Here is a 25,956-nt window from a genome sequence, read left to right as displayed (position 1 = left end):
GAATGGAAAAGCTTGATTATATCATATTGAGATTTAGTTTATAATGTACGGTACAGTTGTCCAGGGTTCCTGTTCCATTGGCTGTGGAGGGCGGTAGGGTGGAGCTGTGATCCGGAAGACACAAGCTTCATTCATTAATCACTCTGGGAATTGGATAGGACCCGTATAGCCAACTGTAATTTGTTGGGTTTGTTTGGAAACACGAGCGCCCACTGTTGCCGTTGGGACCAACCTGCTTCTGTACTTGTGAAGTCGCTGATTTGCGTGTTCGTTTCTAGGTTGCTAAGTTGGGGGGTCCAAAAACGAGAGGGTCATGTTTAGTCGCAGTTCCAAGAAGAGAAACTCCAGCAGATCGGTATGTAGCCTTAACTTAACTTATCTTATGTAGCGCTATCGATACACTGTCATCGTTCAAGTTTGTTGACATCAATGTTGATATCAATTGACATTAAAACAAAAGAGTGCGCATCATTACGCACTGTTGAACGTGCCTCGCCGGTTCTTATTGTTTGCTCCGTGGATGGAGGCACACAGTTCCATGTGTTTAGTGAAGATAAGGCGCTGACACAAGCCTGAGTAGACATCATCCATGATGAAATGGAACAGATGAGCCGTCTGTTCGGCCGCTGACCTATGATCAACATTTCTCTTGCGCCAGACGGTTAATCTATCCACATCACATAGCTTTAGATATTTGTAGAGGCAATTTTTTATTCGTATCTAAAGAAAACAACAAAGTTTATTAAATCAATTGACTTACATTATATGTCGAAATATGACATTATTTTCTCCTGTGTAACATCATATTGAACTGTCCATTTTGATGATCAAGAGAAGAAGGAGCTGATTATTCATGTTACCAACATATAAGTGTTGAATAACCCTGAATGACCTGATTACCTAGATAAATGTATTCATTCATCAACATGACTCGATGGGGGTCCATACAATAAAATATCCCCTCATTGTCCACTATTCAAACCATAATTCGATTTATAAATGAGGCCAACAGTTTCAGAATTCCACTAAATCCAATGAAATACCTAATTTGATTAAAGGGACATATTTTTGTTGATTTGTAGTTGAATCAATTATCTTAATGTAGAATTAGTCAAACGTAAAGTAGACCAACAAGTAGCTTAGAATTGTTTTATGTACTTGAACATGAAATCCATTTGTTGCTGTAGGGGAAGCCTGCATACGAGTCACAGAGAGGCCAGCCGTGCAACGTCTGTGGGGATCAGTGTCCTGGCTTCAGCCTCCACACATGGAGGTAGGCCGATTTGCCCTTCTCCTTCTAGATTTTTAATAGATAAAACACTGCTTGTGTTCCCTTGATTCTGACATCCTAAATCACATGAGAGTAAAGGGAAAACAATTCAGCCAATGACAGTCAACATACTCAGAATGATATGCGTTTACTGCTTCTAAAAGCTCCAATTTAGCCATCTGAAAAACACGACAATGTCCAGTTTTCTTTGCATCACATATATTTGGCAGAATTCTGTGTTTTATTTCCCATGTTATTTTGCTGTGTTTGTTTCACCCGACTCTACTCTGCTCGGGTCCACCGAGGATAATGATTAACTGTCAATCATCGCTCTAATGATGGCTGTCAGCCAGAGTGTTGGCTTTTGGCAGTGTGTGGTTAAAAAAAGCAATTCACTGAGCATAAAAATCAATAATAATCGACTTGAAGGTCAGATAAGTCAAACTGTTAGAGGCCTACTGACTTCTCGCGTCCTGTTTTACCTGCTGGCCTTTTCTTGTCCATACTACTGTCACCGTTCCCTTTGTCGAAGTTCTTTGAAAAACATGTCCCAAAACAATACTTTATTATGGAAGAGTAAATATCTATGCAGCCATTGCAAAAACGGAACCTAATGAAGCAGTGTGTTCTCTTCCTGGGCTCTAATGAGGAAAAAGATCCACATGTGTAAGGTACTCTTGTTCCCAGAGGTTATAAACACTGTCAGCATGAATATTGAGTTAGTGCGGTAAAGACTATTTTTTTCTTTTTTCTTTTACAAGAGTAATTGAAACAAATGAAGGCCTTGTGAATCAGGCCTGGGTGAAAATAGCAAAGCGTTATATAAGTGCTATTAGAGTCGGGGTAGGAGAAGGGGATTTATGCTACGGTCCACCACTTATTCACACTCACAAATCCCCCAAAACTTTATTAGCTTACTGCTAATTCTGACGAATCAGATCTGAATATAACAATATAACAACATCAATACACAAGTGATCTCACATGGCTAGAATTCCACTTGTAATCTCACTAAAGTCAGATTAAAAGTCACCACACTAAACGCAATATAAAGTGGATAGGAAGGGGAAGAGACTCGGCAGCTATCATCGTCCAATGTTCAATCGCACTGTAGTACCTCAGGGTCTCAATCAGCAGTCAAGGGTCGACATCAATGTTAAAACCGTTTGGACGAATTACTTCAGCCAGCACTTAACATGTTTTATCATTCATTTAAGCGTTCAGGTAAGAGGTTTTAATTTTGTGTCCTTGGTTTGTACCACCCCACGTAAGTAATACAAAACACAATCAACATGGCTATTTTGTTTAAATTGTAGAAGTTAGGCATGACCATTATTCAACCAACATTTTGATCGAAGTAGCCTTAAAATATAAAGATGATGTTGACGATCTCATCAAGGTAACATCCACAACATTGGGACGTGGGACATCTGCGCCTCGTAACTATTTCAAGGGCAACAGACAACCAAGCCAACTCCTAAATGTAGTCTCTTCTGTATTTGCAGTCCCTATATAAAAAGGGAAGACATTTCAATTGGCTCAGTCTAAGGAATACCTGCTTTGTGTTTGTCGAGGCCGGTTTTATGACGACAACAAATCTTTGTTTGTGAGGAGGAACCCCAGAGTATCTTGCATCTTTAATGCGTTCCACAATAACACAAATAACCAATGTTCATGCTGGTTGACACAGATGAAGTTGTGATGCTGGGTTTTTATCACTTTGGAGTTAGAGATGGGCAAATCCAGAGGTACACGCAGGAATTGATTTTGTCTATGTCAAGCAATAGCCTGAAAAACAGCTTCTATAGATTTCCCGACGGATCTTCATGCTTATTTCATGGCCCATTTTTTATTTGCTTTGGAATCACGTTTCACCCATGTCCTCCGTTCTGAATACAACAATCAACTGAATGAGACACGGCACAAAATAACTTCAATTGATAATGATTTAAACTGGGTTATGCTATGTAGCCCCTATTTGACCCCTAGCATTTGTCATACTTTTACACGTGTCTTTCTCTGGATTCACTAAAATATTCATGTGTTTCCACAATATCAAAGAGTTCGGAATACAGTGCACAAAAGGAAAGCAGATACCCCCACCTTCCCACACTTCCCCGCTGCCTTCCGTTCCTCTTCAGTGCAGCCTCTATATAAAGAGGTTTTCTATCTTAGCCAAGCTTGCATCCTGGTGTGCACTGTGACTTATTTTTATAGTGCTGGTTGCCTGCACTGTTTCCCATTCAGGGAAAACAGAGAATCCAGTCAAGTGTCACCATATTTAAAATTCACTCAGCTCTAAGCAAATCATCCACCAGCATAAATCTGAAATGTTATTTGACTTAAGTGTATGATAGAATACCCTAGCTTCTCGTTACAAACCATTTAGAAAACCACAAAAAATCCTCCCTCAGACTTTTTAGGTTAAACAGTTTCGCAGCATCTGGCACTACATATCTGCAACCTCTCTTTTCCACCAAAGAATGTGAGAAACTTCCTCTGAGAAAATATGTGCCCAAATGTTGGAAGTGGAAACTACAGCTAGCTTCTCTTGGAGGCTAGTGTGTGTCCGTGTAACTCTGTAAGATGAGAAGGCACATCTAAACAGGCAGGTCTTATAGCCGGCACAATACACACCTTCTGAATTATAAATGTTTGCCATTGAGCTGATGGATTTACCGTGTGCTAATGAGACTCATTACTACCCTTTTTAACATCAGCCTAATTTAGTGGGTTGGCCATCTGATCTGCCGTATCACATGACCCACTTCTAGATCACAGCAGCTAAGTGCTACCGCCATCTAATGCTAATGTTAGCGTGAAGGTTACACTTGACCTGTTGGTTAGCTTGAAGGCCACACTTGACCTGTTGGTTAGCTTGAAGGTTACACTTGACCTGTTGGCAATTTTGTCCGCCTCTGGAAGATCACCTGTGCCTGAAAGTCTTCAATTGCAATTCTGTATTTAAACTTAATACCACAATAATACCACTCCCCAGTCGCCAGTTTAGGTCAATTAAACCTTGTTGTGGTATTTACCAGGGCTTCAGCTGGCAACACAGCACACCAACCGCAGGATAGGGTTGGTTGTTGACTGGGGAGGCGGTGGTCCATTGTTAAAGGAGGGCGGCTGGTTAAGAGGAAGATGGGGTGCAAGCAAGGAGAGGGCCCGGTGCTGAACAGGAGGCCTTGGGGTTGAGTTTTAACCTGGCTCTGAATGGCCGCGCTGACGTCCGTCCCCTGGGTAACCCAGACTGATCTACATAACAAAGCCCATCCTGCTATTCACAGTGTTAACAAGATGGCCGGCAAATAAATCTGTCAGTGTGCCCGGACAGAAGAATGGCCCTCATAAAAAGTACAAAAGTGTGTTTTGCATGGGCGGGCTGGGGGGGGTTTCAGCTAGAGTGAGGGACGGGAGTTTAGAGGGGAGAGAAGGAAACACTGGTGGACCAGTGTGCTACAAAATGACCTTTTTTAGACCATTTATCACCAAGTCTGTCTGTTGGTCAGGGGCTGGAAAAGCTCCAGAGGAATGGAGTCTGCTGGAGAGGCTGTATCAGTAAGTGGACCAAAGTGCTATTTATTCTCCACCGCCCTGTTCCCTCCTGAGGGCCTTAGCGATACTTTGAAGCGGAAGGTGACGTCATCTGTGCCCACTCGAAGAACCCGCGTAGGGTGAGGTGGGGAAATGTGGTGCTGGAAGGTGCTTTTTTTTTATTTACTGCATTTTTCCCGTGTGGAGTCTGTTCTAGGGTAAAGGGGATACATTTGGAAAAGAGCGGTGTTCTGACATGTCCTTTGTGGCGGGTGAATGGAAGGAGCTGTGGAGCACCTGGTGGTAATCCACATTTGACCTGGCCATCGTTTTCTCCTTCTTTCCTCCTCCTTAGGATTCTCTTGCTCCGATGCGTTCTCCTCAATCCCCTCTCCTTTTGCACTCTACCTGTTTCTTTCTCTCTAGGATTCCCTGCCTTCCACTCTGCTCTCTCCTGGATCAACTTTCCTGTGTCTGTGCTGTTCAGTGTTTACACGAGGGCTAAAGGAGAGCCTTTGATTGGCTGTAATGACCTGGGCTTTCTCGTGAGGATTAGGCACGGTGGTCACGGAGACGGGGAGGTTGGACACACGCATGCGATGGGCCCGAGCTTCCATGGTAGCTCTTTGTGCTGCTGAAGAATCCCAATGAGAGACCTGGCATTAGGAGTCGACGGGCAGGCGTCCATTACACACACACACACACACGCACACGCACACGCACACGCACATGCACACAAACACAGGCGCACATGCACACAAACACAGGCGCACATGCACACAAACACACACTGAATTCTGGTAGTACTCCTCATTTGCTTCTTTCCCTTGTAACAGTACAGGCCATGGCAGTTGGAGTGGTTACAAGGTATTGTTGTTGTTCTTGAACAGATGTGGGTCTGCTGTTTCTCAATAATGCCATCGTGGGCCATAATCCTTACAGTTTCTAGAAGTCGTTCAGTGTTGCTTTGTGTGTGTGTGTGTGTGTGTGTGTGTGTGTGTGTGTGTGTGTGTGTGTGTGTGTGTGTGTGTGTGTGTGTGTGTGTGTGTGTGTGTGTGTGTGTGTGTGTGTGTGTGTGTGTCCTTCCTACCAGGAAATTATGAAATAATACCTCATACCTGGACCAAATCCATCTTGCAACCATGCCGATTTATTGCTGAACCTCTGGAGCAGGTGTGTGTGCGTCTATGTGTCTGCGTGCCTGTGTGAGTAATTGTGTGTGTATCTCGCATGTCTTTGGGACGCCCCAGTGCACCAGCTGGTTTTTCCTCCGTATAAACGGAGAGAGTGTGCAGACGTAGGGTTCCCCTTACTGTAGCTGGTTGTAATCTCTATCCAACCTCCACACGAATTGCCCCCTGTATAGGTTTCAGATAATATCACCCTGTAGATGGGGACATTCCACCAAGAAGTGAGGGCTTACATACATACGTACTATGAAACCCGACGATAGCGCCGTGCCTCAAAGAGCAGACGTGCAATTACGCTTCGACGAATAGCAGAATAACATACGTTAACCCTTTTCACGTCGAGAGAGAGAGAGAGAGAGAGAGAGAGAGAGAGAGAGAGAGAGAGAGAGAGAGAGAGAGAGAGAGAGAGAGAGAGAGAGAGAGAGAGAGAGAGAGAGAGAGAGAGAGAGAGAGAGAGAGAGAGAGAGAGAGAGAGAGAGACTCGGCAGTAAGCTGCCCTAATGCCCACTGTCTGCGTCCCCCCGGCTCCAGACATGGGGGCCTACCTCTTGGGGCACTGCTTTCGGGAAATGTAGGGACGGACTTTTTTTATTTTATAAGCTGTGCTGGGTAAAAGGTCACTGGTGGGGGTGGGGCTCTCATGTCACTGATCACAGCCTCATACCCCCTTCCTCTGACCTTTTACTATCCACACTATGGCCGGTATATTTATTGGTATTATTTAGATTCCACATGGAGCTCTTGTGACCAACTGTGGAGGCGTTTGACAGTAATGTGCGCCGGATGTGAGATGGGCTCCACCGGCCACCAGGGGGCGAGCATGTCCCACCTGAGGACCCAACAGGAGATTTCCCACAAAACGGCAAACCAAAATGTTTGATCCTTCACAGAAAAAAATATTAGCCTTTTAATATTTGTCCCTAAGCAGATAAGCATTTTGTTTTGAGCGCTCAATTTAAAAGCTGTTTTTAACTTATTTCACATACGTAATCATCTTGGTGGATACTAGGGGGCCATACAGATACAACCAAGCGGAAGTGCAATTAACAAAAAAAACATGAAGTGACATTAACGATAAACTAATGAGCAACCCATAGTCCTCATCAGACATAACCACACAGAGCTGTACTGAGAATGTTTCTAGAACACACACGTAGGACTAAAGCCCACTGCATCACTAGTGATTCCGCTCCATTATTCCAACTTGTCTTATCAAGGTCATCTCTAACAGGTGCCTGAGCTCCCTGGCTCCTCAACAAGATAGACATCAGAATAGTCCTCTGACAGTCTGGAGGTGTGTGTGTGTGTGTGTGTGTGTGTGTGTGTGTGTGTGTGTGTGTGTGTGTGTGTGTGTGTGTGTGTGTGTGTGTGTGTGTGTGTGTGTGTGCGCGCCCGCGCGCGTCTGCAGTCTGACCGTCCTTTTCCTTTCTCTTTCTCATGGCAAGGTCAACATCTGAAGATAAATTGCTCATAAATGTTTGAACTGTCATGTTGCTTGATTCATATTCCTCTTTCCTCTCATAGGAAGGGGATACTTTCCCAAAGTAGTGAGTGGGAAGGACCGATTATCTCTGAGGACCACAGGCCAGGCAGGATTGAAATGTTTGAAGAGGCCACATAATAGAGACGTATGCATACAGTGTTAATGAGTCCCATGGTGTGGAAAGTATAAGTGTGTTTGGGCGTGGGAGATAGTCTCGTGGGCCTTCAAATTTCAGAGGTTCCAAGATGGGTTATTGGAGATCATCGGCTGTTTCATCAACTGGTCACACTTTACAAGAAGGGAACATTATCTCCTTAAAAACAGTAGTTAATGCAGTATTACATTAACAGTCAACTAATAATTTACTAATGGTGATGTTTACAAATGGTGTTCATGTTAATTAAGTATTAATGTATCATTTATTTAGTTAACACTTATCCTATATAATAATGTTTATCACTGCATTCAAAATGTATATATATTGTACCCTTATTGTGCTACATAACAGCAACATGATATAGGAAAGCTCTCAAGGCATGTTAGCGTAAATATACAATATTTGATCATATATGTAAGGCTTAAAATGTTTTTTTGGTTTATCATACACCATCGATTTAATTTCATATTATTGTCCCACATAAGTTGATCTTCTTTTGATTCAACTGAAGATTAGAATACATTTAGCTTTACTTTCATGCACTAGAAAGCATTGGTAATTCCTCCTGAATCGTGTGTTAGCAATGCTGGTTATTCCCCCCTGATACTTTTAGCCCTAGCTTCTGATCCATGCCCTAATGTAGGCTTAGCAAGCTAATCTGCCTTTGAACTGTCTCTTGGAATAAAATAAGGTATCCTCATATAGAGACGCCGCAGGGCCTGAGTTTTCCTCCCACCCAGGCCCTACCCTGCGACTGGTAATTCATGTAATTTCAGCTGCCTCCAGCCCCCCCCCCCCCCCCTCCTTTTTCATCTAACTATAATGCATATTGGCTGCTGAAATGTAACATTTTACATTATGTTGGCTGATATTAAGACTCGATTGGAGCGTTCATGTCCTAGTCCAGATATAGCCGTTCTTATACCGATGGAGGCTTGAAAAGCTTTGCTCATGTAGAATGGTGGCTAAAGTCAGTTCATTTCTCGACCCTCTCCTGTTGTTCTTTTGTCCAAACTAGGTTATATCATTCTACTGATGTTGCAATCTCCCTTCCTCCCTGTTGTTCTCACCACCTCTGTTTCGGGTTGATGGATGCAGGCTCTATGAAAAGCAGCCCAGAGTCCACATTCATCGCATGTCTGTCGGAACACATTTGTACCCGCCAATGCTCCTCGATGTCCCACTGTAGCCTCAGCATTGTACGGCTAATCCAACCTTGATTCCGGGCCCTGCGACCTCCACTGTCTCCCTGCATCCGACCATGCATCACGTCTTCCACCCAGACACGCAGAGCACTGGCCCAGAGCGCTGGCTTTAAGCTCTGTGCTGCTTCAAAGGCTCTTTGATTCAGTCCCTGCTCTTGCTTTCTCCCCCCCCTCTAACACACACACACACACACACACACACACACACACACACACACACACACACACACACACACACACACACACACACACACACACACACACACACACACACACACACACACACACACATTCTCTGTCCAGCCACCTGGTCTCTTCCTGGGAGAACGAACATAAAGGAAAATTAACCTTGATCTGAGAATTGTCCATAAATAAACTAGCTTATAAAACCGCTCTAGTTTTCAATTGTGAAGTGTTTTTGGACAGCTTTTCGAATATAATGACAATCAATGGCAGCCAGTAGAGGTCAGTATTGTTGCACAATCTACCAAGGAGGAATTTTGCGCAGCTATATTTATATCCTATATAGAAGGTTTTTCTGTTGTTATTTGACCAAGATTTTGAGTGGTTTCCGAATATAAATCATACTCTTGTTTCAGTTCTAAACACTTTCACACCAGACCTTTGAAACCTAAACAGCACGTTTATCCTTTAATGGTTCTCAATCACGAACCGGGTACTTGAGCAACCCAACTCTGGGCAGAGCCACAGCCAAATGTGTTCAGGCCTGATGACTCTGCAGTGCTTCAGCGATTTATTGATGCCTGGAGATCCCCCGTTATTGGCTGTCCTCAACAGCCAACAGAAACCAGATAATTAACAGGTTATTTCCAAACGTTTGCGAGAAATGCCTCGGCTGAAACGCCTTCAACTAGCCTTAATAGGCTGTATTGATTATACACTTTGAGACCTCCTGGAGATTGTTTAAAAGCAGCTCAACATATCTAAACAAACACAGCCAATGTGTCCATCTGCAAGTGTGTGTGTGAGCGGGAATTCTTCTAAATGTAGGCTTTTGTAATGCTTCATTTAATGGCCGGTTTGCTTATTTTTCTCTCTGATCATATAAATGTTCTCACCTTCTGATTTTCTCTCTGTCCCTCTCTCAGTCTCTCTCTCTCTCTGTCTCTGTCTCTGTCTCTGTCTCTCTCTCTGTCTCTCTTGCTCATTCTCTTGCTGTTTTCCCCATCATTTGAGGGTGCGATCCACACTGTTCACAGCCAAGGCTCTCAATGAGTCAAAGCTCAATCTGACGCGCTATCCACTTTTATATGCAATGCTCTTCCGGTCGTGCTATAAACGGGTTCATGAGGTTCATGGAATCTATTTGCATTGTCAGGAAACAATAGCTTATTATTTATTGCTCATCCGCGCCATATGTTTGTGTGTGTTTTCTGCTTTTTTTATGTTGGCTCTGTGTTTCATGGACGATATGGTAACCGGATGGCTGAGGGAAGGTAAACACTAATAAAAGGTTCTTCTAGCTTCCTGTACACACACACACACACACACGCACACACACACACACACACACACACACACACACACACACACACACACACACACACACACACACACACCCTGGTAGCATAGGTTTCACTGTGTATCCTAGATACTCATCTTGCTTCTGGAAACATTGGACCCGAAGCTTGTAAATGTGTTTGTATTATAATAGTTGATTCCTCATTTGCATCCCTCTTAAATGTTTTGTATTGTTTAAATATATATATTTTTATATATATGTACTGTGCTGTCTTTATGGACCTTCCTGTGTCTTGAATAAAAGGTTGACATCCTAACAATTGCAGTTTTTGCTAATTAACTAAGAAAGTCCTTACACAAGGAAGCTGTGTGTGCATGCAATATAGATACATAATAAACAGAGAAGAAAAATATTAAAATGGACAGAGTATAAAGAGGGTGAGGTTTGCAGACACGAGTCAGGTAGACTTTCCAGAGTGCCTCCCAGTATCAGACTCAAACCATCAACAGCCTGTACAACTCTAATCCGCTGAGCCATCAGGAGACTCAGAGCACAAGATAGCAGCCCCTGTGCTGCAGCTTAACGACTTAGAGACTCTGCATAGTTGACTGCTCCACTCATTCTGTCTGTCTGCACTCCGCCCCTCTTTCTGTGCCTCATCTGACCAAGTTTATTTGTGCTGTTTGACTTGTTGCCAAGGCGATGAGCATGCTTGGAGTCGGCTGCTGCCTTGACAACAGGGCCAGTCCAGCACAGTATCAGCAGCAGTGTGACAATAGGTCATAAAACAAATACGAGGATGGACGAGACGACAGAGTGTAGCAAGAGGTTTCGGAAGGAGGCAGAGGCCAAAATCAGTTGAGAAATTAATGGTATTTTACCAGCTGGTTTAAAATCGAGTCCTTCTGACAATGACTCATTAATATCGAGAAAACACAGTCATCAATAACAAAAAACATTGCGCAAAAGCTTTTTATTTTTATTTTTTTACATATTTTGGCAGAGCTCACATTGAAGCATTTATAAGGTTTGAAAAAGTCTTTCATTTAAACTTTGTTATTAAACATAATCCTTTCCTTGGTATTTTTCCTCTGAAACACACAACTGGCCCACCCTTAGATGAATAGAACCAGGCACGGAGACAAGAGATGCTTTTATAAAGATATTGAAGAAGTATCCCGGATTCATTCTTTACTTAGATCCCAGTCGGACACACAACGGAGGTGTGTGTTCGACTGGTGTGCTTTGAGACTCATTCATAGCAATGTAACAAAGGTCTCTTATTGGAAATGGACTCCTCCCCAGTTAACCTTCTCTCAACCTGCTGCCTTTTGTACCTCTCTTTGTCAGCCAAAATGCTCCTCCTCTTTGAGGACGATGTCAGACTTCAGTTTTTTTTACTTTTGTTGTAGTGTCTTTTTTGTATTTTACTTTTTAACTTGTAAGACCATGAATGCATGGGTGTAAAGGATGGTATTGTAATAACATTTTCAGAATATCACATGGGGGAAATTACATGTTTGACTTTAAGGGCAAAGGACCAGGTGGATCACCAACGTGAAGTTCACATCAATGTCATTTAGTTATGGGCTCGGATGTTAGGAAACTTTCAGGCTGATAAAGCTTTTTGGCCTTGCACTTTCACAACATAAAAACCCAAGCTGAACAGCTCATCCCGTACCGTGTTATCCCATTCAGACTGTGCGATATATTCAGTTAAATCTACATGACAGCAAATGACCTCAATGCGCCCAGGGGGGCTTGGGCAGTTGAAACGAGGCGAGGTTGTTTGGACAAATCAAAAGACTGTTGTAAACATAGCAGTGGGGAGGGTTTCACAGAGCAAATCCTTCCCCTTTTCTACTCTGGTTATCCCTCTGCCTCTCCTACATCAGTGTCCGTCTCATGATCAGTGTCCATCTCAGGCCATCCGGAACCCTGCATGGCCGTCATCTACCAAAGTCCATCCTGCTGCGAGCCTGCGGTTTGTAGCGGACACGCGATGCCCCCTTTAGCGCAGGGATTTACTGCCTGTTATGGAGCGGGCGGGGGGGGGGGGGGCTGCACCTGCGCTATTAGATGGCTCAGCGGTCTGTCGTCCTGGGCAGCTGGAGCTCAGGGAGGTTTGCTTAGTCAGCGAATATCCCCGCATTCTTCAGCGGTGAGTTCAGCGTCGCCCCGACTCACCCCCGTGCTCCGGGTTGAATGGTACACCCCGACCCCCCCCCCTCCACACTCCCTTCCCCTCCCCTCTGAACAGCTCAGAGATCAAAGGTACTCTGGCTTATTAGCGGCTTTGGCTCGTCATTTTATTTAACTTTGTTTTGTGTTTCAGACCCTGCCATGTGTTTCACGTCTGCTTGTGTTTTATTGAGCCATTATTTATAGGAGTAGTCGATGTGTGTTTTAATTACAAGATCCTCGCTCCGGCTCTGATGAAACCAGTCCTCGCTGACCAGAGGCAGAGTGCCCCTCTAACGAGGGTCGTGGTGAGCTGACTGTACGCCCCGTCCCCAGTGCCTCCCGCTGGGTGCCCCGGCCCAACCGACACCCCCCCCTCTGCCAGGCCGCATGGGTCCTGCACCGCATATCTCCTCCCATCTGTTGTGACCATAAAGCTCTGTGTGTTTGTTTATTCTCTAATGGGGTTTAATAACAAGGCCCATGCGCTCTTCTGCCTTTTTTTTTCTCCCTTCGTCTTTTTTTTCCTTTTTGCTTCTTCTTCTTCCACCTCTTTCTTTTTCTAATCCCACTTTGATCCCGCCCACATCTGTCAGCCGGCCCCGCTCACACATGTGAACGTCTTCCATGTGCCTCCATCCCCCCGGTTTCCACACACAGTCTTTCTTGGGTCTTGTGATTGTGAGTTTTACTGTCGTCACGATGATGAAGACAAGTAGTAAAACAAAAGTTTGCGGCGCCTGAAGGAGAAGCCGAGTGCTCGTTGAGATTCGGGTCGTGTACTCGAGTGTTGCTTCTCGCCCACCTCCTGCCTCCGGCATCTGAGAGGGATATTTTACCTCTGTGCTTTGTTCCGGACCCAGATGGGTCTGTACTTGAGGGTGGTGTTGTGGGAACACAGCACAGCAGGTGTGACGTGCGTCAGACACACACTCACGCTCACACACACCCACACACTTACACTCATTATTGGTCAAAAGAACGCCGCAGACAAGCTGAAGATCATAAACGAAGCCCAGCCGTCTGCTCTCTGTGTGTGTGTGTGTGTGTGTGTGTGTGTGTGTGTGTGTGTGTGTGTGTGTGTGTGTGCGTGTGTGCGTGTGTGCGTGTGTGCGTGTGTGCGTGTGTGTGTGTGTGTGTGTGTGTGTGAATGGTACTGTGCACACGTGCCTGGCGTGTGCCTCGCCTGCCATATGAAGAACGGCGTCGACTCGCTCCAAACCTGTAATATTTAAAAGCTTGACACCGGAGCCAGAGATGCCCTCTTCTTTTGTTGGTCTCTGTGGTTCAAGTTGTTCCCTATCGGGTTTCACTGTTGGCTCCGTGTGTGCTGTGATGGATAGCACTGGTGATTATATGTGTGTTTTATGGCGGAAAAGTTTGTTTTTCTCTTGGTAATTTGGTCTCCGGGAGTCTGACCACACGTCTCTCTCTGTCTCTGAATTATGATGTTGGATTATTACGACCTGAAGATATCTGTCACTTGTTCGTCAAGGACCACAAAATTCTAGTTATTTGTGTGTGTGGGAGATGATGTTCGCTTGGTTAATGTTTCAGTATGTGCACTAATTTGACATGGGGAGTCATTTATTAGAAAGGTATGTACTGTAAAGACTTTTACAGTACATACGCACTATGCACTCTCACATGTGCATATCCGTCTACATACAGCTGCTTTTGTTGCATCAGGCTCTTCCTTTATAGTTCTCTCTCTCAGTCTCTTCCTTTATAGTTCTCTCTTTCGCTCTCGCTCTCTCTCTCTCTCTCTCTCTGTAAGCCAGGCACGCCTAGGGGTGATGGAGAAGGTGCTGCAGCACCTCTGGCCTGTTTGAATTGTAAATACGCTAACTCAGGCAAGCTGTGCACCTTGGGCCTAAATAATGAATCTGGAGCGCGGGCGGAATGGCTGATGCGTGTGTGATTAGTAGCCATCATATGCCGCTGTCAGTGGAGAACAGGAGAGTAGGCGGGCTTTACTGACGTTTCCTCTCTCCTCTCCGAATGCGTGACAGTGAATTTATTCAGAAGATCGGAGGCGGTTTAGGAAAAGATTTGATCAAAGCCTAAGTTTTGCTTCTTTGAAAACATTTGAATAGCACTCTGGTTATACTCGCTGGCAGGTAGCTGTACGTGCTGATTTTATTTGTATGTTATTGTTTGAGGGTGTTCTCCATCTACGAGTCCCCTAGTGTCTTTGCTTACACCATTCCATCCTGCACTGTTGCTATTGTCTCTCTAAGAGAGCCTGCGAGCCTGAGAGAGCGGTGCATACATTACCCAGGGAGCCGTGGGGCGTCAGCCCTGATTAATGATTCAGTCTAATAAGAAAAGAAAGTGGACAGGTCTGCTGGCCAAACACAATAGACCCGTCCTATTGCTGTCACCCAGACCAGGCCACGCATGGGCAAGCACGCACACACGCACGCGCAGGCAGCAAGCATGCATATACACACATACACACACTCTATAATGTTGATAACATTTCTTTGCTGTGATGTGTTTTATTAGAAAGTACAATAGATTTTCTTGTTAATTCTGTTCACCTTCTTCTCTCTTTTTGCACTGGTTCTCCCCTTTATCACTACTAAATTTGCATCCAATATCTATCTATCTAGCTAAATTACATTATCCTTATAGTCTGTTTTCCTGATAACAGCAAATAGCCAAATTTGTATTTGCATGGTTGACAATTTGCTCACGTCGACACATACTTCAATCTCTTACAAAAGGGTAAGGTTTAAGCTTGTTTTAATTTATGTGTGTGTTGTGTGTTTAATTTAACACACACACACACACACACACACACACACACACACACACACACACACACACACGGGGGCATTTTGACCTTTTTAGTTTAGCATTTGTCCAGATTACTGTAGAAGACTTCTGCTGTTGATCTAGCAGTGGACGGTGGCTTGCAGTGGCAGAGTCTTTGCTAATCCACAGTGAACCATCTGTTGTTTGCCCTATTCTTATCGACACTTTTGGCTTCAACAGACTGTTGTGTGTGTGTGCGGTGTCTACACCTACAGCATGTATCTGTCTTTTGGGAGTATGTGTGGCTCGCTCTATGTGCATGTTGGTCTGTCTATGTTAATGCACAACACACTAGTTTGTGTGTTTGTGAGTGTGAGCGTGGCTGTCATTTAGCAGTTCAGGCCAGACCTGCAGGGTGCGATGTCATTAGCTGGGCCCGGCATAGGTCTTGTTTTGGTTTAATGGGGTCACGCTCCTGCCAAAGGTCCACATGTGGGACTTATTTTAGGCTAGAGGTTAGCTGGGGGGAGGGGGCGTCCTCGTAGTCTGGGGGAACGTCCACTTGCTAATTGGGCATCCGTCATGATCTTGTTACGGAGTCGCACTCTTGTTCATCAGCACACAGCCAGGCTCCATGGCGTTGAGATTCAGTAGGTGGATTTGTAATCACGTCCAGTGTTGAACGCTTGATGTCGAATCACGAACCGCAACCGAGCCGAGTCGTTTCCTATTCAGCCGATAGTGGCAGTATGTTTGTTAATGGCAATGTATTTCTGGGTGTTTTATTGTTCCCTAAATGTCATGTTTTTAGCTGGGCGCAAGTGGAGCATGAGGCCTCCCGACAGTCTATGCGTGCGACTGCTCGAAAGTTCCAAATTTAGGCTTTTTATGGTATTATCTGGACTCTTAAGCCATTTTCCTAACTATGCGGCGCCTTATTCCAGAAGCCCTTCTTACTCACTCTGTGTGCGGAGGGCTCAGCTTTGCACGAGCATTACATTGTTAAGTTAGGAACGCTCCTATCACTTGTCTTGATCAGCCAACTCTTTCCCAGCAATCAGCGTCTCCCAGTCCAGTCAATGGCCAATCAGGGCCAGTCATCTAAAGTCCTTTTCTTGGTTGGCCCCAATCAGTCCCCCCGGTGCCTCAGATCTCAATTGATCCATCGAGACGTTAAGACGTCCTCCCCTGTTGTTGGGGTCCAGAGTTGGATTCTAATAACTCTCTGCAATAATTACTTTTGATGGCCACACTATTTCCCCACCTTTCTTCTTCCCGCCAATATTATAACGAATGGCAAAGCAGAAAATATTTATTCCAATATTTTGGAATGGCCTGTGTGAATACATAGCAGTGCCATTGAGAACCGTTTAAGTATCATTTTCAACTGTCGCCTTAAAAATGAATCCTAAAAAACCTCAAGGGATGAAAATGTCTTCGTCAATATTATTGCCCAAAAAAGAAACCCTGATCTCTCACACAACGTCCTCGATGCTACTGAGCATTTCTTTAAAGCGTTTTGCAGGACCTGCTAGGAATGGCCAAGGAAATGACCCTTAGCAGGTCTCAGTGGAAACATGAGCTAAGCGGAAACTCAGAATAATAACCTAGTCATCGACATTACGTCCTTCCTGGAGACCCACACACACGACACGGCAGAGCCTTTCCTTGGACACAGTTGTCCTGCGACAGCCCAGAATTGGATGCACCTGATTACCCTGTGCTCTTCCCCGGGCCCCTCCCCGGGCCCCTGCCCGGGCCCCTCCCATTGTTCAACCCCCACAGCTGGAGGAGCATCCAAGGCCGCAGTTCCTCATCACACCGGGCCACCGAATGATTTGTTCAAGTCAAAATGTATTCCCCATATGGTGCGTCGTTTGTTCATCACACACACACACACACAAACACACACACACACACACACACACACACACACACACACACACACACACACACACACACACACACACACACACACACACACACACACACACACACACACTCAGAGAGATGCTCCCTGCGTGGTTTGGTTGCTGTCCCTTTCTTCTCGCAGGCTGGTACGGGAGCAGGCCTCCCCGCTGCTGGTTGAGGGGCTGGGGGCGTGCGGGCCGCCCACCTCCACCCAGCACTAAGCCCCTATATTGGATCTAACGAGGTGCACGGGAGTCATCTGCCAGCTCCTCAGCCTGGCTGGGCCACTCCGCAGCCGCCCCACCCTTTAGTGAATGCTACCCCCATGGATGCAGCTGGAGGGTGGGCAGGCATGGGCTGCTCGGCTGGGTCGGCCAGCTGGGGATCTCCATGGGTACAATGCGTTCCGATCCCATGGAGAGTTTGTTTGTTTATTACAGCGCCATCTCTGATTAAAGCGCCGCAGACGATTGCCGGTTGGTGTGTCCAAGGACAAGCCATGATGGGAGGGGGGGGGGGGGGGGGGGGGGGGGTTCCCTTTTTGTTTTCCGCAAAGGAAATGGACCTTGATTGGTGAGTGGGAATCACCAGTGAGCGTTGGAAGTGGCTCAGTTAGAGCTAATGAAGGAATCCTGCTGGCCTTAATGAACAGGGTAGCATAATCCTTTCTGATGGTTGAATGGTTTTTATTCACTTTGCAAGCATTGTTACTAGTCTGTTAGTCTGATTTTAGATGTGCTACCAAAAGCCCACGGAGCTTTTGGTGGAACATGTCTTAATATGGTTCAAACAAACGTTCACTTGAAGATCAAGAAGTATTCGAGAAAAACAAACGTGTTTAGCAATTGTGCTTTAATGTTCTTAAAATCAATCATTACTGTTTAAGTAATGTAGGAGAGGATCACCTCAGTGATGGTCCCTCCACAGACTTAAGTGCCCATTCAACCCCCCCTCATTCAGTTTGAACAACAGTTACGCTGTTGGAAGGGCAGAAGATTTCTGGTTCCGATATATTGTGCGTCTAACATAATCTCCATGTCAGAGCATTCTGGACACGCAACATTGGAGGATAAGTTGCACCTGCAGTTCGCATGTAAATGAGAATCATTTACATGCAGTTATTCTCCTATTCTGAAGTTCTCATTTTATCTTTCTCCCTAATTAAAATCTTCAGCACAAAATAGTTCTTGCTTTAATTTAAGTTAATGAGTTCTGGATTTGGAAGTCAGGTTAGTGATTTACAATTCAAGATATGTGGGATATATTATTTTTTAAATAGGACAGTGAGGTGCATATTTAAGAATATTTGGGCTTGAACGTCTTCCCAGCTGCACTTTAATTTAACTTACCATACTCGCACCATAGTAAAACGAAAGGGAGGAACGTGAAGACATCAAAGGCTTTGTGCACTGCTTAATAACCTAAAAGAAGCCAATACAGTATAAGGAATATCAGTACTTTCGGCAAATAGGTGATTGTGGAGAACTAAAAGCGGGAGACAGAGACAGTAAAAGAAAGGAAAAAAACGTAGACCTCATCAAGTTTTGAATTTATACTTAAATATAATTATTGTTTATTTTCTCTTGGTTTTTCTTGTCTCAGCTTTTTTCCCTCAATAGTCCTCTTGGAGGCATTCTTTTATCCTTACAATACAAACACTGTCTCAATCGGTCATGAGCGAACACATTATGTACAATCCAATGCCATGTGAAGTCCTTTGTACAACATGTTAAATTGGGGCTAAAAGCCCCTTTTAGAGATGGCGTCGACTGAGGTGAGAGTTTCCATTTTTCATTAGTGTGCAGACTGAAGACCGCGGGTTGGGGCAGCTCTCCAAATCACTGATGTGTGCTCCGGGTCATTTCCCTCCACGCCCAGCCCCTCCGCGTGCGGCCATGGGCCCGGAGTCAACGGCAGATGATCCCTATTCATAATGAGATTAACTCTCTCTCTGTCTCTCTCTCTCTGTCTCTCTCTCTCTCTCTCTGCCTCTCTTTGTCTTCCCCGCACCGCCAGGGAGTCATCTTTAGGGAGATAGGGAGTCTATGAACCGTGACAGAGCGCCGCTTGCTGCAGACAGGACCCCTGGCACAGAGCAGACAGTGTGGAGAGGAGAAGAGAGGGGGGGGTCAATGAGGGAGAGATGATACAAATGAAACAATTAGGGTGTGGTGGGGGGGGGGGCAGGGGCCACAGATGACAGAAAGCGATGGAGGGAGAGGGAGAGAGGCAACAGTTACGTTCACGGTCCTCATACCCACGGAGACGACTGTCCTGTGCTGCTCCTCGCCTCATCGCGGTTTCCTTGTTTTCTTTTCATTTCTCTGCCATCACGCGTGTGTCAAGCTAATGCTGTCGGCGTCTAACTGATTCTCATTAGAGATATTGACCTCTCCTCGGGGGGCAATGGACTCTTTAATGCGTGCAGTTTATGCAATGATTGACAGGCAGAGGGGACGATACTGATTGCGCACATGCTTTTCGAATATCAGTAAAAAATGAAATGCATCATTCTTTTTTGTATTGGTTTTTTTCAGTTGGAATGTGAACTAAATAATGCTTTTTCACATTGCAGGATTCATGGGATATGTATAAAACGATTTCCAGGTCCTTTTTCTCTTTTAAGATGAACAATGCATTGTAATCCATCCTAGTTTCCTTAAGGCGTTCCCCCTCCCCGACGACAGGATCACACTTTTGAACCATTTGCTCATCTCCAGCCTACCCGGCTTTCCCAGCTCTTCCCATTTATCTATGTATCAATTTCTTCACTCCGTTATCCATCTTTCCATTCCCCCCCCCCCCCCCCCCTCCCCCCCCACTATCAAGCCCTACATTTATCCCGCCAACCCATTTCAGCCTGTCTCCGTTTTGACAGATGGACACCGGGCCGTGTCTGCGTGACAGCCTCCCCTGACGCCCATTACTGTTGCTGTGTTTTATCAAAATAAAAAGAAATGAAAACACAACACAAAACACAGGTAGCATCCCCTGTGAATGTCATTATATCTGTAGTGATTGCTTTTCTTTTGCTTCATGGTTCATCCTTCATGGGTATCAGGAAAGCGAGGTGTGTGTTCATACATGCACACGGGTGTTGGGTGTTCTTGCTGCCCTTCTGTTCAGCTGACAGATGAAAACTCTGTCTGGGGGACGCGTGCTGCCTTTCAAAGGCCACGCCAATCCCTCCTTTGTTCCGTCCCTCTCCTCTTTCTCTCCAGGAGACTCCCTTTCTTCCTCCTGCTTCCTCGGAGAGAGAGTGAGGTAGAAAGGAAGAGAGGGAGAGACATCTGTTTGACGAGAGCTGTATTATCTCTTGTCCCATGTGGCACACGACAGCGCTTCTCTGGTATTTCATCCATGCATTGTTGGCAGCGGGACAGAGACTATGGATGGCTGAGGGGTTTAGATCGAGGAATGGAACAAAAATGTCCCACAAATGTGCACCGCTCTGTTCAAAGAGGGATGCCTTTCAAAGACATTAGTGGAGAAAGAGAGAAAATAGGGGGGAGATATCGAGGGGGAGAATAATGGTTTGAGTGTGATGGAAAAATGGGAGAGGCGGTCAGTGACAAGCATTGGAACGGTGTCCTTAAGTGAGCAAAAAGGGCAGAAAGTGAGCCTCATTAAAGTGATGGCCGTACTGGGAAGTGCTGTTTCCATGTGAGAGAAGCCGATGTGAGCCGTAAAAGTCAACTCTAATACTGTTCCCTGCAAAGATTTACGTTGTGACTGAAAGGGCTGCGTTTGCAACATTATCCGATTTTTCTGTCTTGGTTTTCTGTGATGATTTTACCCTCACAGTTTGTAGAATGGAAGTGATTAAACTAAGATCAAGCTTATTTCTCCATAATGGATTTTTGATGGAGGAGTGGTATTTGCTTTATAAATTGCCTCATTGAAATACATTGCTCAATACTTTTGGAAATTGCTCCATCTGCACACACCGATTTACACGTTAAAGGTCATTTGATATTTTTTGGAAGAAAAGTTTCTTCTGAGATTGTTTCATTTTTAACTCGATAACGTTTCCAATGGACCATACTACAATTAACCGAAAGCGTTTTCAGTTTCTCTGGCCGTTTGTCCAGGGTCTGTTAGTGGCCGTTAGACGGTGCTAGCTCATTTTCCGTTTCATTTGCCATTCTTAAATACCGCTCTCTTCCCCTCCGCTAGCTGGTGGACAGGGCGTCTGCATTATGCATGGAGCAGAAAGTGTATCATAGTAGATATGAATTATGCATGAGCCCACCACACTTCCTCCTCCCTCACCCCGAGGAAGGAATCATTTTGTGGTGTCTGATTGGGTTAGCAGTAAGTGTGTGTGTGTGTGTGTGTGTGTGTGTGTGTGTGTGTGTGTGTGTGTGTGTGTGTGTGTGTGTGTGTGTGTGTGTGTGTGTGTGTGTGTGTGTGTGTGTGTGTGTGTGTGTGTGTGTGGGGTGGGGGGGGTATTTGTGTGTGATATTTCCCCCAAATCATAGAATTGGAGAATTTTTTTGCCGTATGAGCATGAAAGGAAAACCATAACGAAATGTGTATACAGTCAGAAGGAGGATGTGAGAGAGAGAGAGAGAGAGAGAGAGAGAGAGAGAGAGAGAGAGAGAGAGAGAGAGAGAGAGAGAGAGAGAGAGAGAGAGAGAGAGAGAGAGAGAGAGAGAGAGAGAGAGAGAGAGAGAGAGAGAGAGAGAGAGAGAGAGAGAGAGAGAGAGAGAGAGAGGGGGGGGGGGGAGAGAGAGGGAGGGAGGGGGAGAGGGACAGAGCTCATCAAACAGAAGGAGACTCTTCTGTGGACTGTCAATAAAAGCAATATCCACTGATTGATTGTCAGAGTCACGCAGGGTTTCCCCCAGAGGACTCTGCATGTGTGTGTGTGTGTGTGTGTGTGTGTGTGTCTATAGGCAGGGGTCTCAGCTGTTATAAGAATAGGGTCCCACATGACCATTTTTGGGAGATCCACAATGGGGATCCCAACCGACGCCCACCAACGGCAATGCCCACGGTTCTGGTTCTGGTTCTTGTGGGAAGTGGATGCGGAATGTGTTTTCGCTCATCAATTACGATGGCAGACAGTCTGCTTAGCTTGTGTTTTGGAGCCACTTAAAAGTGGGTAGGCAATGGCTTTTTAATGCTGCCTACAGGGGGGGATGCGTGTATTGGTGCGTGGCGTGGCGGGGTTTACGTTGGGGCTGTTTAGATTAGACCGTTAGATGTGTGTTCTTGGAGCCTCCTGTTTTTGTGTTGCAGCCGCAGGTTTAGAGAGGTAATAGACTCATCTTTAGCATAGGCAGCCTAGCATATGCGGATTCAGCCACTGCTTATCAGAGTGGCTGGAAGGATAAACAAAGGCTGCATCTTACACACACGCAATGGAATTTGGGGACGATTTGGTTCTTAGTTTTGTGGTCAGATCATAAGTTGTTTAATATGCTTTTATACTGCTTGCATAAATCAGATGTTATCGACGGTGACCGTTCTGATTCTCTCCCTTCTGCATACCTATGTGCACACACACACACACACACACACACACACACACACACACACACACACACACACACACACACACACACATGCTGACCCCACACATTGATAATCCAAACACGCTGTCAAGAGTTCGCACAGGTCAGGGCCTCATCATGGCTGCCAGTAAGAGTTTGACTTTGTGTGTGTGTGTATGTGGGAGGGGATTCTTCACATGCAAGCACGTTTGAAGCTATTCTCCAACCCTCTCTCATTCCAAGCCTGAGTAGCCACTGCTGCAGATGGCCACTCTGCAGTCACAGCCAGTCGTTGATTACTCAGTTGTGTGTGTGTGTGTGTGTGTGTGTGTGTGTGTGTGTGTGTGTGTGTGTGTGTGTGTGTGTGTGTGTGTGTGTGTGTGTGTGTGTGTGTGTGTGTGTGTGTGTGTGTGTGGGTGATCCCCCACCCAGATGGCATGTGATGCAAGCACACTGATGGGAAACTGATTCAGAACATTTGGGTCTATCAACAAAGTAAGAAAAGTTTTTTCTTTTCCTATCCAAAATAGATGAAGTAGGGTGGTATCTTTAGCCCGTGGTGTACTTTCTGCATCCTGGGCCCACGTTGACGGAACGAACATACTGCTCGGAGGGTCTGTTCTGCCTGATCCCTCCTCGTCATGGGATTGGGTGTCTTGAACTACCAGGGTGCTGTGCTCGGTTCACGCAAGAGGTCTCGCCAGCATTCTGCTCTTTCTAATTGTGAAACTATCTGAAACTACAGTCTGTTCACAGCAAAAAGTAGAAAATGTGCTACGTAGCGCACAGACCTCTTTCACTGCATCAGCTTGAAGGGAGCCCATTGGCTGCTCCGAGCTGAGCGCGGTAACAACCCATAAGGACCTCTTTGGAGATGTTCTGATCACCCAACAATTTATTTTGGTATAATGCAAATCTATTGTAGGAAATACACCTCTTCTTGATTACAGCATGGCAACTGCCACGCCCACTTTTGGCTGATTGATGCCAATCACAACCATTGATCTAATACGGGGCGGGTTTGATGTGATGACTGAGGCACTGATAAAGACAATAGTTATATTACTCCTCATCCTCCCTTCCCCCCATTACTAATTAATTGGCATTAATCCTCAGCAGAAGAATATTGCAATTGGTAACTCCAACCAAAAATGGAATAACCGAGTCTGTATTAAAGAACCAAGAGGTGCTGTTTTCACTACGTTATGTTCACTATTCCTGTTAGGGTTAGGTTTGAGTGACAGTTCTGACAGCCACTGTGCACACAACACTGGCTGGTTTGCATGGTGTGCACTCTGCTTGGGGTGGGCCCAGCACTTAATAAAGACACAGTGATTGAGTATACACTTAATCGGTGTGATCAATCTCTGTCTATTTGTGTGTGTGTGTGTGTGTGTGTGTGTGTGTGTGTGTGTGTGTGTGTGTGTGTGTGTGTGTGTGTGTGTGTGTGTGTGTGTGTGTGTGTGTGTGTGTGCATGTGGGGGGGTTGGAATCTATTTGTGTCTAGCCATGTGCATTCTGCTTCCTTTTGTGTATTCATACTTCAAGCATCTTCATTGACCTTGTGTTTGTCATTTGAACCAGGCATTGAGCAAGAAACCAACAGACACTTCTCTCTACGTATCCGGAAATCCCTCCAGGAAGTCACTTAGGACATCCATAACCCCTGGAGGTCCATTTGGTTTTATTTACTTCCTGTATACGTCCTGTCTGTTTTTCTACTTTCTTCCTCTTACCTCACTTCCTTCATGCCTCACACTCTTCTCCTCATCATCTGGATTGATGCCTCTTCTCTTCTCAAATGTCTGCTCTGCTCTCTTCTCTCCTCTCCTCTCCTCTCCTCTCCTCTCTCCTCTTCTCCTCTCCGATTCCCGGTACATTATTAAGCAGCTGTAAAAATGATTTGCACTAATATGTTACGATCTGGGCTAACTGGAGTGTAATGGCTTGGAAAAGGAATCATGAAATCTGTACATTTTGCAGAGACAATCCTGTCAATGTGTTTCTGTCAATGTTGCTCTAACCTTGTACCTCTCGCTTGTATCAGTTACGTGTGTGTGTGTGTGTGTGTGTGTGTGTGTGTGTGTGTGTGTGTGTGTGTATGTGTGTGTGTGTGTGTGTGTGTGTGTGTGTGTGTGTGTGTGTGTGTGTAACCCACTATACACCCATATGCAATGGATATCAGAGGCCTCTGCCAGAAGGCTTGCTGCCAGACCAGAGAGAGAGAGCAGAATATCTCTCCTCCTCCTCCTCCTCCTCCTCCTCCTCCTCCTCCTCCTCCTCCTCATTCTTCTCTACGTTTCACTGTCTCTTTACCTCTCCACCAACGTCTCAGAGGGTTACTCTCTCTCTCACTCCCTGTCTCTCTCTTCTCTCTTCTCCGTTGCCCTCTCGTATCTTTATGTGTCTCTTGTTTTCTTTACTTATTTTCAATTGGCCCCACAAAACGTGACAAATAGCGATTGCCTGTCTCTATTTCAGTCTTGCTCCCACTCGCTCTCTGTCTCTTTCTCTCTCTGTCTTTCTCTCCCTGCCTCTTTCCTTCTCCCTCTCAATCTGTCTCTGTGATTCTCACTCTTGCGAGGCAACCGCTTTCTTGCATCCCCTCACCCCCTCTCCCCTCCTCTCCCCATGTCTATCAGTCTTGGCTTGTGGTCTGGGGACCTCACATGAACCACCATCCCTCCACCACCATCCATCAGGGGGTCTGTGCTGTGCCGGCCGTGTCCTGGCGCACAACACAAACGAAGGGCTTGAGGTTATGCTGGTCGCATTCCGGACCCCCGCCGTTGTTATGATAGGCCGAGTTCCAGATGATGTCTAGACAATGGATTTGGCTAAATGTTGCGGTTGTGTCATTGTTATCTTTCGTTTTTTGCTTGAAGACGATGTAAATACAAGCCTTTGTCTGAGGGACCTGTTTCCCCTTAACAAGGCAAAAACATTCCACTTTTTTCTTTCTCTGTGTGTATGTCTTCTTTGTTGCGTCACCTGTCTCACGATTTAACACACATTTTCTATATAGTGCTTCACAAAAGCAAGGCTTTTATTCAGATAAATTGCTGTGTATTCGGCAGATACACAATCTCTCTCTCTCATTCTCTCTCTCTCTCTCTCTCTCTCTCTCTCTCTCTCTCTCTCTCTCTCTCTCTCTCTCTCTTTCTCTTTCTTTCTCTTTCTCTATTTCTCTCTAACGTATTTCTGCTAACACATCTGTTATTCTGTGACTAACTCATCATATGAGAACATTTGTCAGTAGTTCATTTATATCAATCCAAGGG

General features: G+C 45.4%; 1 protein-coding gene across 1 annotated transcript in view; it reads left to right on the top strand.

Moving 5' to 3' along the window:
- Window positions 1–140: 140 nt before the first annotated feature.
- Window positions 141–25,956, top strand: part of prickle2b (prickle homolog 2b) — a 70,700-nt gene continuing 44,884 nt past the window's right edge. The window contains exons 1-2 of the mRNA XM_030375145.1: window positions 141–355; window positions 1,188–1,273. Coding sequence (XP_030231005.1) covers window positions 314–355; window positions 1,188–1,273 — 128 coding nt within the window. The 5' untranslated portion in view covers window positions 141–313. The remainder of the gene's footprint in view (window positions 356–1,187; window positions 1,274–25,956) is intronic.

This window comes from Gadus morhua, chromosome 13 (assembly GCF_902167405.1).
Source record: "Gadus morhua chromosome 13, gadMor3.0, whole genome shotgun sequence".
In the NCBI taxonomy this organism is placed as follows: domain Eukaryota; kingdom Metazoa; phylum Chordata; class Actinopteri; order Gadiformes; family Gadidae; genus Gadus; species Gadus morhua.
Note: the sequence above shows the minus strand (reverse complement) of the source record. Positions and strands in the feature narration are given on the sequence as shown.